This window comes from Takifugu flavidus, chromosome 12, assembly GCF_003711565.1.
Source record: "Takifugu flavidus isolate HTHZ2018 chromosome 12, ASM371156v2, whole genome shotgun sequence".
Classification (NCBI taxonomy): domain Eukaryota; kingdom Metazoa; phylum Chordata; class Actinopteri; order Tetraodontiformes; family Tetraodontidae; genus Takifugu; species Takifugu flavidus.
This window is the reverse complement of record NC_079531.1, coordinates 1,965,976-1,980,879: the sequence shown is the minus strand read 5'-3', so window position 1 is coordinate 1,980,879 and position 14,904 is coordinate 1,965,976. Positions and strand designations below refer to the sequence as shown.

At 43.8% G+C, this 14,904-nt stretch overlaps 1 protein-coding gene across 3 annotated transcripts; it reads right to left on the bottom strand.

Annotated features, from left to right (window-relative positions):
• Nucleotides 1-3,751: 3,751 nt before the first annotated feature.
• zc3h4 (zinc finger CCCH-type containing 4) lies at nt 3,752-14,721 on the bottom strand. Of its 3 annotated transcripts, none has more exons than XM_057048867.1 (14): nt 14,413-14,721; nt 10,973-11,273; nt 10,781-10,888; nt 10,472-10,676; nt 10,172-10,314; nt 9,874-9,970; nt 9,629-9,765; nt 9,312-9,428; nt 9,107-9,218; nt 8,595-8,704; nt 7,998-8,506; nt 7,552-7,853; nt 7,205-7,453; nt 3,752-7,123 (listed from the first exon to the last, which is right to left on the bottom strand). In XM_057048867.1, the coding sequence occupies exons 1-14, from the start codon at nt 14,490-14,492 to the stop codon at nt 5,454-5,456; spliced, it is 4,140 nt and encodes a 1,379-aa protein (XP_056904847.1). In that variant the 5' UTR covers nt 14,493-14,721; the 3' UTR covers nt 3,752-5,453. The 3 variants fall into 3 exon arrangements, with proteins under 3 accessions (XP_056904847.1, XP_056904849.1, XP_056904848.1); XM_057048869.1 differs by lacking the exon at nt 14,413-14,721 and adding an exon at nt 14,282-14,303; XM_057048868.1 differs by lacking the exon at nt 14,413-14,721 and adding an exon at nt 13,236-14,256.
• Between the last annotated feature and the right edge of the window lie 183 nt (nt 14,722-14,904).

Below are 14,904 nucleotides of genomic sequence, written 5' to 3'. Positions count from 1 at the left end.
GGATAAATGACTTAAGCGCAGACCCAGACACCCAAGTTGCCGACACACATGACACATCAAGGCGCGTTTTAATGTGCACGCTGTGCTGGGCGACGTCTTCACATTTCGAGGACGATTGCGCCATAACTGGATCCGTCTGAATAGAAGTTAAATGTCTCATGTGAGGAAAGACAAGGGACTTTTCACGTTTGCATCACTCCCAAGGTGTCAGGACTCGCGAGTTTCGACGACGACCATATTGCAGCACCGCGCAACGCAAACGCTGCCCCATGACAGAGCTCGGCCCGCGGGTCGGTATCAGTCATGGGAACCCTTCAAAGAGAGAGTCGTCTTCCTGGTGCCAGTGTGGCAGGATGGGAGTGGGGGAGGAAGTGGCGGCTGGAGGCTCGCAGCTCACCAGGAAACAGGCTGCATGATGCTGAAATCCTGATCCAGGCACACGGAGGACAGATGAGGGGGGAACAATCCGCCTTCAGCCGCTGGGGCCCTAAATATAGCGGCGACACACCTACTTTTGAAGAATGAAGAGAGAGGGGGTGAAATGTGAGTCAAAGGTCGTTTGAAAACAGATTTCAAACAGAGAATTAAGCAGATGTGATGACAGAAAAACCAGAAAAAACCCCCAAAAACCCAGGAAATAAGTCTGTTTCGAGTGCTCAGACGTATGTAAAGAAGTTGTCACATGTGATGTTATGACCTTGCAACCCTTCACTCATCTCCAGCACCACACGCATCCCCTGATTCTTCTCAGATGCTCCTCCAGGTAGCTTTCCAGTATACACTTGCATATTCCATGCATAGCTGGATTTTGCATCACAGGCCGCCCACATTTTGATGCCATACTTGGCAGGCTTACTGGGCATGTACTGTCTGAAAGGACAGCGCCCCCTAAATGGAACAAGGCGCTCATCTACAGTAACATGTGGACCAGGATTGTACAACAAAGGTAGAATTTCAACCCATTTATCCCATACATCTCTAATTGCAGCTAGTTTCTCTTTCTTTTCACGACGACCAGCTCTGGTTTCACGGTTGTCAAATCGGATCACACGAGATATCATGTGAAATGTCTCCAGAGACATTGTTGCTCGAAAGATTGGCCTTCCATACTCTTCATCCCATAGACTTGAAGTTGCTTCTCCCTTTGACCTGTACATTCCAGCTAATACCAGAATTCCGATGTAAGCATGCAAGTCAGTCTGATCCAGTGGCTTCCATTTCTCCTGAAATACACGCCTCCCCTCCAAGTTGGTCATTTCCAGTATGATCTTCTCAATTGGTGGGGATATGAAGAGCTGAAATGTTGATATGATATCATCAACTCGTGTGACAGCAAATCTTGTAGGACCGGGAGTCATTTTGATGACATTGGAAGATGACAGTCTACCTCGGCTTTGGTGTGGTGATGTTGACCATTTTATTTTACCATCTTTAGATGCCCATGTCTCCTCTGTGGATGATGATTGCTGCATTCCTTGGCTTTCATCCAATGGAGAGACAACGGCAGGCTCGTCCTCTGAATCCTCCTCATCATCAGAAAATTGAAAATCTGGATCATCAGTTACATTGTCCTCGGTCTCTGAAATATCCTCTGTCTCTGAAACCTCTTCCTCTGCATCAGTGTCTGAGTTCAAAATCTACAGCTTCTTCAGCTGTAAACGTTCTGGAGCTCATTTTTGTGTGTTGGTCAAAGAGATGGCATAAGAAAAGTGACAAGAAAAAGGGAGAGAAAGTCCCTCCTCGATGCACCTGGGTCTCTGGCAGTCAAATACAATTAAATGTACATCACAGCACAATACTCTTTGATGTAGATCAGAAGGACATCAAAAGGCATGTTTATTTTGGATATTTACTGCTACTTACTCACATAAAAGTGTCCGGGTCAAAATGACCCGCAACATAATATTCATATTCAAACTCTGCACAGACATTCCACTAAACACCACAGTGTCCAAATTTTACACACCAATTCATGACCCTAGATGAGGAAAGTCACAAATTTCATGAAGAAAAACCAAAGATAACCAGTACTTTGGTCAACACAAAAACCAAAACGGGTCAAATTGACCCGTAGCATAATACAAGGGTTAAGTTAATGTCCAATATCATAGGGAGTAAATAGAAGCTAGTTGTTCACATGGGTGCCATAATTTTGCTGTCCTGTTTTGTATTAACCAACGATATAATCCAGTGATCAATGATCAAATAATGGTGCATTACTGATTGATAACCTTCACACTGCCATCCTGGCCCCTATCAAAGTCCAGCCAGAACATTCTTGTCCCCTCGCTCTACTCTTTTTGGTGACCTTGGATAAAAAGCCAAATCATGTTGTGCGAGGTAAAAATTAACCAATGTTCTCTCATTTGGATGTGTGGCCATGACATAACCTGATTAATCTGTACTATGTAAACATTTATTTTCCGGTTTCAGATAGACTCAAGTCTTTGTCGTCATCAAAATCTTATTTTTTTTATTTTTTGATATGTGACCACAGAGGCAACATCAAACATAAAGATGATGAGGGACATTTTCCACAGGTGATCGGACACTAGTGAATGTGCGGCTCTTTGTTTCCCTCCAGACACAATTAAAAGGGATCGAAATTGAGTTTTTGGCGGACATTCCGACCTGGTGCAGCTTCCAAAAAGGAACTCGCAGACAGACAGACAGACAGACTCCAAGAAAGGACATCACGGATGCCAGAAAGAGGAAACTGTCACAGGAACACACCCTGCTTTTATTGCCTGTGATATTGACCTGAGCCGTTGTTTTAGTTAGGAATCACATGATCACTGTGTGTTCCGATGAACTCATCTTTCTCTGTGAAGACACTCAATCTTCAGCCTCACCCTTCACCCCCCCCCCTTCCCGTCAATCTCCAAATCCCAGCCAAAGTCATCTTCTGAGAGGATCAGGTCTTCTATAAATACCCTGGCAGCAGGTATCCGCCCTGGACGGGGCGCTAAGCCGATTACAGACAAAAGATATGGTGAACGTAGGAGTTTTGAGTGTTTCAAGGGACTGGATAAATGAGTAAAGCGCAGACCCAGACACCCAAGTTGCCGACACACATGACACATCGAGGCGCGTTTGAACGTGCACGCTGTGCTGGGCGACGTCTTCACATTTCGAGGACGATTGCGCCATAACTGGATCCGTCTGAATAGAAGTTAAATGTCTCATGTGAGGAAAGACAAGGGACTTTTCACGTTTGCATCACTCCAAGGTGTCAGGACTCGCGAGTTTCGACGACGACCATATTGCAGCACCGCGCAACGCAAACGCTGCCCCATGACAGAGCTCGGCCCGCGGGTCGGTATCAGTCATGGGAAACCTTCAAAGAGAGAGTCGTCTTCCTGGTGCCAGTGTGGCAGGATGGGAGTGGGGGAGGAAGTGGCGGCTGGAGGCTCGCAGCTCACCAGGAAACAGGCTGCATGATGCTGAAATCCTGATCCAGGCACACGGAGGACAGATGAGGGGGGAACAATCCGCCTTCAGCCGCTGGGGCCATAAATATAGCGGCGACACACCTACTTTTGAAGAATGAAGAGAGAGGGGGTGAAATGTGAGTCAAAGGTCGTTTGAAAACAGATTTCAAACAGAGAATTAAGCGGATGTGATGACAGAAAAACAAAAAAAAAACCAAAAAACCCAGGAAATAAGTCTGTTTCGAGTGCTCAGACGTATCTCCAGAAGCACCAGAGAACCTAAAACAGCGTTCCTGCAAACACACAGCAGACTCAGAGGAAACGTGGTAACTGGCTGATCTCGTATCAACTTTATTTAAATACTTTGACAACCTCACCTACAGTGGACAGTTAGAAAAATCAACTCTGCTCAAGATGTGATGCTGGCCAGATCTACACAGCGAGAAAAGAATGAAGCCAGAACAGGTCGACTTTGAGTTTCGCTATAAATGGAAACCCTGGTTTCTCACATGATTTCTCACAACGCGTCAAGAGAGCTGTACACAAAAATCAAATAAAAAAATAGTTCTCTTGACACACACACGTCCCGCCGAGGTGACAAAATAATTCATTTCAAAAATCTCAAGAGAAAGGATATTTGCCAAAAGGTTTATAAAAAATAAATTAAAATAATTAACATTTATACACAAATTAACAGTCCTGACAGCTGTTGTACAATCATATTAGTCAAAACTTCAGTCCAGCAATAGCCACATTTTTACATTGAAGGACAATTTTAACAATTGCTTTGAGTTAAATGCCTCGTGATGACGTCCAGTGGGAGGAACTTTTACATTTTATTTTATCTAGAAATTTGCTGGAGAATTCCACATTCAGCTAAGCTGGATGCATTTCAGATCAAAATAAAGTTTCAGATTGTCAAACTCTCAACAAATACTAAAGCTTTAGGTCCTAAATGATGTTGTGAGGTTGAATATTTGTATCCATCACACCACCTCGTCCACGAATGGCTGCTGCCCAAAATGTTTGACTGCTATAAAGGAAAATTTAAATGCTAGATACTGAATCTTGACTCCGCATTTTAAGATGGAACCACCAAAAATGTGGGTACTGACTCCTTCAAAGCCTGAAGATGGAGGCGTTTGATCAGCAAGGTTAACATATAAATAGAAGTGGTAAATAACTACAGACTCCATTACTGCAGACGTCTATAGGGGAAATGTTAATGTACGCATGAAAACAGTCGAATGGGGAGAAAGGAACATAAGCAATGCTGAAAGAACTGGCGGAGGGTGGCTATAAATACTGGAAAGGAACATTATGGAAAGTTAGACATTAAAAACTTTAAGGACAAACCGACAGTGCAAAGGAATAGAAAATTATATGTACGTAGAGATAATTGCCTTTGTTTCAGGAGAAATATGACATGACCAAAGATTCCACTGTACTTTTTTTTTTTTTTTTTTTACAAAAACAAACCAGTTAAAGATGACATAGACACCAAAAACAGTAGTCCAGATGGTGGTGACAGTATTTAAAAAAAAAAAAAAACCAACAACAATGCTCATCTTTCTGTACAAAACCACTGAAAATGAACAAGATGGTGTTGAAAAAATTATCAACCAATTTTATCTGTGCCCAAGAGGCAATACCAACACTTCAAGATTACAACTGAAACAAACTTCAAAAGAGAGCAAAATGAAAATAGCAAAAATATGTTAAGCTAAAACGTCTCATAAACCGAAAGTTTGTCGCTGTCAATATAGGTTTATATTAAGCATTGAGATGAGAGTAAACTTATTTATACATCTGTTTAAAATAGAGCTCTACACGTTTGTCTTTTAAACCCTTCTGATCACCCAAAGGTCTTCAAAGACGTAACATCATTTTGTTCATAAATGTTCTCAAGGGGGGGGCAACTGCCTCAGTGCACTTTGTCTCTCCATCTGTTCATAATCTGCAAATGTTAAAACAATCCAATATCACATCTTATGGTGTGATTTATGGTTAATAGTCAGGGTTTTACTGGCAAAAGGGGGAAGCTGTGGGGTCAAAACCCTTAAAAACATCCTTCAGTGAGGCTTTGTCTTGTTCTGTGGCTGCCTGGTCAGGCTGCACAGGACTGTTGCCTCCAAAGGGGCTACCGGTCCCCCCAGGCTTGGACACCTTGGCCACACCGAACAGAGAGGTTACAGGTAGGTTGTGCACACCTGCAGGACCCTGATCTGCAGCGCTCCCAGGACCCGCGCCTCCAGCGGCACCCCCGACGGCTGCGGCAGCTCCTCCCTGGACTGTTGAGTTTGGAGAGTGCGCAGGTTTAGGCCGCGGCCTGTTATAGCTGTTGTAGCGGTCGGTCCCTTGATCGCCAGTTTTCTCCATTTCTGGCTGGTCTAACGCAGACTTTCGAACAAAGAGGGGCTCCTTGTGTTTGGGTTTACCTGTTGTTGTGTCACTGGGTTTGGATTCCGAGCTGGTAGAATTGGGAGAGTTGTTGGAGCCACTGCTAGTCGAGGGGCTGCCTGGTTTGTTAGTCCGAGGGTCATATAAACTTATGCTGCTTAGAACGCTGGCGCCCCCTGGTGATCCAGCACTAACACTGCACGCAGCCCCACCCGATGAAAGAAGTCTTGGGTCGTAAGGGGCGATGGAAGGAGAGGATGAGCTAGATGGTGTAGACGATGAGGTAGAGGAGGCAGCAAATGGTGCGGCTTCTGACGGCTGCTTCAGTGCCGACTTCTGTGGCTGGAGACGGGGGTCTTTGCGGGCTACTCGGGGGTCAATGGGCTTTTCCGCTGGCAAAGGAGGAGGCGCCGAACCCAGTGTTGACACAGGAACCGTGGGGGTAGGAAGAGGAGGAGACGGAGTCTGAGATGGGCTGGAGTTGACAGTCTTCAGGATACGTGACAGCAACTCAAAGTCTGGGAGGGATGAGTTGGAAGAAGAGGGAGCAGGGGCATCCAAGGACGCGGGAGGATGCGCAGCCGGGGGTTGGGAGTGGGGAACTGGAGTGTGGAGCGACTGTTGAGCACGGGACAGACGTGGATCAATGGTCGAGGCAGGCGGGACGCCTGGAGGAAGTGGAAGGAAGTCCTGTTTGGGGATGGGGAGTGGAAGAAGATCTTCAGGTGACCAGGTGATGGTTTTGCAGAACGCTGGCATGTGGAGGACAACATCCTTTTTGATGTGGCTGTACTGCTGCAGCTGTGAGCGAGGATCCCTCAGAGCCATACCCATGAGGGGGTCCAGAGGAATTGGCACCGGCTTTTCACGCAGTACCCGCTCCGTCTCCTCCTCCTCTGCTGCTGGTGCTGTGAGCGGCGGAGGCTTGTAGACGAGAGGAGGCTCCTGTTTAGGCCCAGGAGGTGAGAGCGAGGTAGATCCACTCGACGCAGCCGCAGTTAGCCTCGCTAACCTGGGGTCTGCTGGTGGCCCAGATGGGGGTGGCACCGACCCAGAGTGGGCAGACTCAGAGTTTTGAGCGGACTCTGTAGCACGCGCCAGGCGTGGGTCTCGAGCTAAGCGAGGATCTGCCGGCCGAGTTAGAACAGGAGGGGCTTTCTGAAGTCTGGGGTCGCTTGGGGGTCCGTCAGGTTTGTGAGGAACCTGGGTCTGCTGACGAAGTGTCTTTAAGATGGAAGTCACACTACTGCCACCATCCTCATCTTCACTGGAATACCAATTTCCAGAATCTCCTAGAAAAGAATGAACAGGACGGGTTGAAGATTTGATAATCGGCCAATTAAATTAAATTGTGGAGTAAAAGTTGTCGGTACCTTCCGTCTCTTTAATCTTCTCTGTTCCTCCCTCAGCGATCCTACGTGCTCTTTCCTCCTCTTCCTGCTGCTTTTGTTGAATCCTCATAAACAGAACGCGTTGCGCTGGGGGCAAAAAGTCCGGAACAGAAATTCCTCCCTGACTGGCTGATGATCCATTAGCAGAACTTTCTTGTCCATCTGCTTGATGACCAAAGAGCCCAGACCCTTCCCTCTCGTCCATCCCAGCAAACCCATGGTAGCCATCGCCTGAGGGGGAACAGAACCCAGGTGTGTTAGTTTATAAGATCAATAAGATACAAGGTGGTTTTATTTACTGGATTATCATAAGTAGCATTCACCCTCACCCTCTTGCACCACTCCATCCATCTTCATATCGTCCTGTTGATTGAAGAAGTTGTTGAAGAAATTTCCTTCACTCGGTGGACCTGGAGGCCCAATACCAGGATGTGGGGGGCCATCTCCAGGCCCAAAGTTACCCATCATTGGTGGACCACCAGGACAGGGGGGCTGGTTCAAACTCGCATTCTGCATGTCAGGAGACATTACTCCTTGTGGGGTGGGGAAATGAGTCGGTGGACCCTCACCAGGAGCTCCTTGAGGTCCTGTAGCTGTAGTCTGACCCTGGTTAGTACTGGGAGTTTGGCCTCTGTGAAGGCAGGAAAAGCAGGAAAATGTAGAAAATAGGACAAAACCACAGGTGGAAAAAATTAAGACACATCTTTCATATAATCCTAAAAAATTGTAATCTACATCTGAAAAGATCCAACTCTCAGTTGTACTTCGGTCTTACCTTACTGCCAGTTTCTGAGCCAGCTGCCCGGTCGGCTGAACTTTAATCTCAAATAATGAAGGAATTTTCTTTCCTCCACCACCACCTCCACCTCCCATTGGTGGTGGGGGGCCCATGTGTGGGGGTGGACCACCGGTATTTGGTGGCGGACCCTGAAAAGGATTTCCTTCAGGGCCCGGGCCCGGGCCAGGACCAGGGCAAGGGCCTGGACCAGGAATGGGACCAGGGAAACCTCCACAAGGAGGTGGTCCAGGAACAGGTCCTGGACCTAGTGGGCCTTTGTTAGGCATGGGGCACTGGTTAGGACCAGGACCACTCCCAAAATCATTTGCTCCAGGCCCGCCAAAATCTCCAGGTGCGGTAGTAGCTTCTACAGGGATGGGTCGAGGAGGGGTTGGGAGGAGACCAACTCCAGGAGGTGGTTTCGGGAGAGGGTTGATGCCTTGCTTCTTTAGCTCCTCTACCTCCTTCTCATCCTCTGCTCCAGCCTCTGCATCTTCTGCCAACATCTTCAAGACAGGTGGTTCCACACACGTGTTAAAGAGCAGCGCACGTTAACCATTTTAAAGATGCACGTTGTCTAAATGGCCATCACACCTTGTTAAGCAGCTCCTTGGTGTCATCGTTGAGGGCTTCGTGAGAGAACATGCATTCATCATTGTTGACACAGTTCCCTGTGGTGTGGAACAGCTTACAGGGAAATTCACGTAGCGTTTGAATTAAGGAGAAACATTCTGGTGAAGATAGAAGTTTAACATGTCTAAGGTCCAGTGTATCACATGTTTAATTTTATATTCTTAAGAGATAAAACACAATATAAACAGACAGGCATTTAAATAGTATAACAAGATAATTGCTATGTTTGTATTATTTACTGATAAAAATATATTTAAAAATAAAACTAAGGCCACCATTCTGACGCCAGTTACTAAAATATCTACATATTTACTGGAGGAATTACTGCAAACCTACGATGGCTCCAGAAATACAATTGCAATAATTATTCTCAACCCTAAATTTCATCTATTTAGAAAGAGACCAACATTTACACTTCAGAGATAACCTGTTACCAAGTTTCAATGGCTTGTGAAATCACTAGTTAAGGATATCATGCATGTAGGGGCAGTGGTCAGCTCGGGCACAAAAGCCAGTGATGTAGAACTTGCAGAGCTCTTTCTTTTTAGGCAGATCAACATCATGGCTGAAGTTGCAGTGGTCTCCCTGGTTTCAGAAAGGGACATAATGACATTTAGAATAAATTCTATGTCTCCAAATAATGTTGAAAAAGCAAATCAAATACTCGGGGTGTCTTACCCAGGTGCATCTCCCTTCAATGTAGTATTTGCAAATGGCCTTTCCTTTCTTATCCTGGTGCTTGTCGTTCTGATTCCTTCGTCCATGACCTGGTCCATCACCTCCTCCACCTCCATCCTAACAAATGTGTAACAAAGCGACGGATCCACAGGAGAGTGAGTGTTTAGAGCATTACAGAAAAGATAATAACTGGCGTATAATGTCTGATTTTTCACATGACAGTTCTATGAAATATCCATCTTGATGTCAGCATTACAACGTGCGCTTACTTTTGTATGTGTACACTATAAGATTTGTTTAATTGATTTAAAGTTTACCCCATTGTCCATATCAGCGTTGTGATCATCATCCATTCCCATGTCCATTCTTCCTCTTCCTCGGTTTCGACCCCTTCCTCCTCTCATCATGCCACGTCCTCCTTTACCTCTGCCTCGCCCGCGTCCGCCTTTTCCTCCTGTAAAATAAATGTATATCTTTTGTTATGAAAGTGGTAAAAACTCTTGTAAAATAGTGTGAAGTAATGCGTACCCAACATGCTTTGTTAAACCATAAATTTCCTTACCTCTACCTCTGTCTTTAGACTTCTTGTACTGATTGAGTTCTTTTGAGAAGTCATCATAATCATCGTCCCCCATGTTGTCATAGTCATCATCTCCATACTGTATAGACAAATATGAGTTTTCATTTAGTGTCACCCTCCTTCTTATACATGACATTTACTGCTAGTTTTAGAGCTGCTTAACATAGTTTTAAAACCCTTGAGTAGAGTTTAGAAATGAAAACAATAGTTAGTTTCAAGGGTGACAAATAAGGCATTTTAAATTGTTTTCATTACGTAAAAGTTTTAGTACAACCCTCACCTCCATCTCATCTACATAACCGTCCCCGTCATCATCCCCCATCTTTCCTCCTCCGATTCGACAACCTCTTCCTCTGCCTTTTCCCCTCCTCCCTCCTCTCATTCCTCCACGGCCTCTCTGGCCCTTCATACGACCTCTCATTCCTGTGATCAAACAAAGAGAAAGGAAGGTTGTATTTGGTAGAGTCCTATAATACACTTTAAGCCAATGTTTTTTTGTTTTCTAATTAAAATTCAACATAATAAAATTGTAATTACTTGTTGTAATTCATCAAATTTAAATGAAAACCAATTAACCTACCTCGGCCACCACGAGGATGTCCTCCCTCTTTGGCCTTGCGATACTGGTTAAGCTCTTTGGCGAAGTCATCGTAGTCCTCGTCTACCATCTCCTCATCTTCCTCAGCCTCATAGTTGTCTTCTTCATAATCATCATAACCTCCATAAGTCTTCTTGTCCATCTTCATGTAGCTGCCTTTCTTTGCACCACTGTAGCACCCATGGGACTAGGATGAGGGAAATTTAATAGATGAGGTTAATTTCACAGTTTTGGCACATTATTGTGACAAATTCACAATTTATCACAAATACATTGTTTCTTCAGACTTACAGCAGACGGGTACTGTGGACTATATTCTCTGTATTTTCTCTTCTCGCTAGGACTGTAGTCAGAATCATCGCTGAAGTCTGAGAAGTCATCATCAGAGGATGGGTGACGCTGGAAGAAAGAAATATTTCTTTAGAAAAACAGAAATATGGGGGAGACTGATGCAAATAGAAACTTTTACACTATTGATCTTACTTTGTGTTTGGATCTACGTTTCTTCTTGGCCCTTCTTTTCTCTCTTTCTCGCTCTTTTTCTTTCTTTCTCTTCCTTTTGCGACGGTGTGATCTCTCCTCGTCCGTTTCGCTGCTTCCGTGGTGTTCCTTACTTCGTCGAGGCCTCTCCCCAGCTCCCTCTCCTGCTTCTCCTCCTCCTCCTGCTTCATCACCCCCATCACCACCTCTTAATGTGGTGGAAATGCCTTCACCCATCTCCTCTTCCGCCACTTCTCCCCCATCATCTTCCAGTTCACCCTCCTCCAGTTCTTCATCCGCCTGCCTGCATGCACAAAGCAGTTTGGAAAAATTACTTTTAATTTTGTGTGCAATTGAGAATGATACTTTTTTGACGATAACAACCCAGGTATATGTATTTTCAACCCATAAGTCTGTCAGAAAGATAAACACTAGATATTCAACAGAAGCCTAAATATAACAGCTTCCTTTTGCATAATTCCTATTAATTTCAAGATAATTACATCTGTGTTATTTGTTCAGCGATGCATACAATCATGCCGACAGCTGTTGTTCTTCTTCATGCTTTAAATAGTTTGTGAACACTGTCAAGCACCAAGTTACCGCCCTAAACGTCAATGTACGGGGATGGGGGTTAACGATGTAAGGTCCATGTGCTGATCTGCCAGGACAGGAAATTGAACATCGTGAGCAGTGCAAATATCTGTGCACTAATAGAGCAGGCGTCATACGTTATGGACAAGAATAAGGGGCAAGTTTAAATATGCAGGATTGAGTTTTCTCAATTCTATTCTAACAACTGGTCATTAAAGAGAAAAATAAATGCACCGTTTTTCAGAGGTACAAAGTCCCTTTTCAGTATATTTTGCAACTCATTTGGAAATCAAGGTCCAAGTGGCCATAGAAGTGGAGTTGAAACAGAAGGTTTCCTTAATTATTTGCAGTGGCACGTCTAACCTAGAGCCCAAATGGAGCCGTGCATAAATAGATAATTTAACATAATACATTTTTATGATCTATGGTGAAGCCGTTTTATTTTTAGGGATAATTCAAACTTTTCCACAAAATTTTGTTTCCACTCCTGACAGAATTGGACTAAAAGAAATTCATTAATTTTGCTAGTGGCGATAAATAAATTGTATCTGAATTTATAGATCATGTTTTTCAGGCTCCTCTAAGATTCTAATTCAAATAGCCTGACAGACACCGGATTCACAATTTCTCCCTAATCCAGACTGTTATTCTTAAATCAGAGCTAGGTTAACTGGGTATCAAGACTGGTTTAAGCTCAATTTTAAGTTACAGTGCCCAACATGGCCGTAGTACACCAGCAACACTTGACAGAACTCTGTGGCAATCTGACACAGCTCAAGAATAAAATGTAAGAGGTGTGTCCCATGACAACGAAGCCGTTACAAATTACAAATCCCTGCCCCATAAAACTGTGGACTCGTTGAAGTTAAAAGTCAGAATGTCTAATAACCTAGTGCCTTGGACCTTTACAATATTGTGATTATACCATGAGAACAGAGGTTTCTTCTCAGGATAAAATGCTTTCACAAAAGTCAGTAAACCAAAAATATTCTTTTGCCCTCTTCCCTCAATTTCACCAAACTGCTCTTTAAAGTGTGAATAAAAGGAGCATAATGCATAATAACCATTATCTCAGTAAGGCTCAGACACGTCAGATACTTACTAACCTCGCACATAACATTGAAACACTCCTTGCCCGCCTAGACCTCTCCGCTCTTGCACCATCGTCGGGCTATAAATTCAAATATTATCTCATCAGCGGAGTCAATTACCCTCTGCTTTGGCAAGATTTGCAAACAGACTCCTGCACACACCTGTGACAAGAAAACTACCATTTCACAAGAGCCGGGCTGTGAAAGGACTTGCAAGGCTTCAATATGGGCAAAAATAAATAAATCTTGCTAAAATATCACCATCTGAAAAGGATAAACCAATTTGGAGGGAAAACTACACCAAGGCAATCCGCATTTTAACACTATCGGACTACTGCTACGCTACAAACCAACTAATTCAACGAACATGTGTCCAGAAATCATGAAAACAATCCCCAATAAGCTTCAAAGTATAACACCAGTTGCTCACATTATTGCTACTTCTAGTAAAACTTCTATAAAGAGGTTTTGAATGTTTAATTGTGAACATTATTCTTGTCCATTTCGAGCTAATCAAGAGATGTCATGTATTGAGGCAAATATTATTTAATTGGGGCATCATTAAAGTGGGGGATACTCACTGCGACTGGTTTTCTTCCCAATTTTTCATTCAAACATTGAAAGATATTCCCTTAACCTCTAAGGGACAACAGTGGGGTCTGTGGGGCTTGGAAGGGGCCCAACTGGATAAGTTAATTTGCCAACTATGGGTGGTGAAAAAAGGGACCTTTGTGTTTGACTGGAAACTCTTCTTGGATGCTTTGCATACGTTTTTAAACATTTTGGACTTTCGTGGATGATTAGGACGGTTCCGTGTGGGCATGACAGTGAATAAATATATCAAACAATAATAAAGGGGAAACACTTAAAATAATTTGTCTATCGTCACTTAGTAGGTTGGCTACCGTTAAATATAATTTGTGTCGGTCATTGCAAAACACATTAGACGATTTAAGCGTATTGGTTGCGAACGTATTGGGTCAAAAAAATGAGCTTTGGTTGACAATTTTGGATGACTCGAGCACAATTGTTAAGTGCGTAGATCAAATCGATGTGCGCAGGCGACACGTTTACGCGTATAGAACAAATGATTCCGAAAAAACTCTTACCGAATACTTAGAAATACACATGAAACTTTCACGATATCTAACCCCATCACCTAACGACACGTCTACTTGGATAAAGGAGCGATCGGAAACCACGATTTAAAGAAAATTATTCAGGACAAGCATTAGCTTAGCCTTTCGTTGCCAATAGCATTTTGGACGAGGAGCTAATGTTGCTAACTTAGCCATAAGTAAGGCCCAACATTAGCACATAAATTTGCTTCTATTTTACGCCAAAGGCATAACAATAGTAATCATACCCACACAAGTGAATTAACAAATTAGTTAGTTGTCCTCTACAAAGGGAAAATAATCTATTTTTATAACAATTTAAGATTCTAGAATGGCCGAAAAAAATGTATGATTGACCCGATGTTTCGACTTCGTCTTTCTTCAGACAAATTACATTAGTCGATTAATCGCTGATTGTGATAACGTAATAAATTTAAGGGAAGAAGGTAACTCCATGTGGTATATGGCCTCCCAGTTGGCGCTGCTCTGTCAACATGGCGTTTCTTTACCTCTGTAATGGTTTCCCAGAAAAGGCGTTTTATCCTTCTGACAGAAAAAGAAAAACAAACCCTGGGCCTTTGTATAAAAGCACAGGACAAGTCAATACTTTCACTTAAATATGACTGTAGAATTACTCGACCTTTCGTCAGTCAGGAGACTGTTGTGTTCGTGGTTGGTAGTTGGGGAGTTTGGATGGACAGTCATGCTTTCCACAGCCATTTCCTCTATCGTTAGCTACATTGAGGTGCAAAAAATTACAACGGCACTGGAATCTACAGGATTATGCGCCACTTCACTAGGATCTAATTGATTGGATTTAGGAAGATATTCTGTTCATAGTAGGCAATTCTCCATTACAGTTGTAAGAGAAATTGATGAAAGTGAATCCTGGTATTCTCCGTCCTACTGAAGCGAAATGACGACTGAAAAGCATAAAATGGCCGACCGTCTTCTCCTAAGAAAAGGGGGCGGTCTGTTAACGTCTGACGTCATCACTAACGTCGACGTGGGTCGCGGAAATAGCCGAACAGGAAAAGGTGCAAACATCCCCCCGAGTTTGACTCGCAGGGTGACAGCGCTCACAGAAAGCCTGAAGACTGAAGTTATGGGGAAAGGTAGTTGAAGCTAGACT

What these genes read in the sequence shown, in the direction of transcription:
- zc3h4 (XM_057048867.1), bottom strand. Translation starts at nt 14,492, where the DNA reads ATGGCTGTGGAAAGCATGACTGTCCATCCAAACTCCCCAACTACCAAC. An exon ending in GTCTAAAGACAGAGGTAGAG is followed by an intron (nt 9,766 to 9,873) that starts GTAAGGAAATTT and finishes TTTATTTTACAG; the next exon opens with GAGGAAAAGGCGGACGCGGG. An exon ending in TTGAAGGGAGATGCACCTGG is followed by an intron (nt 9,219 to 9,311) that starts GTAAGACACCCC and finishes TTCTGAAACCAG; the next exon opens with GGAGACCACTGCAACTTCAG.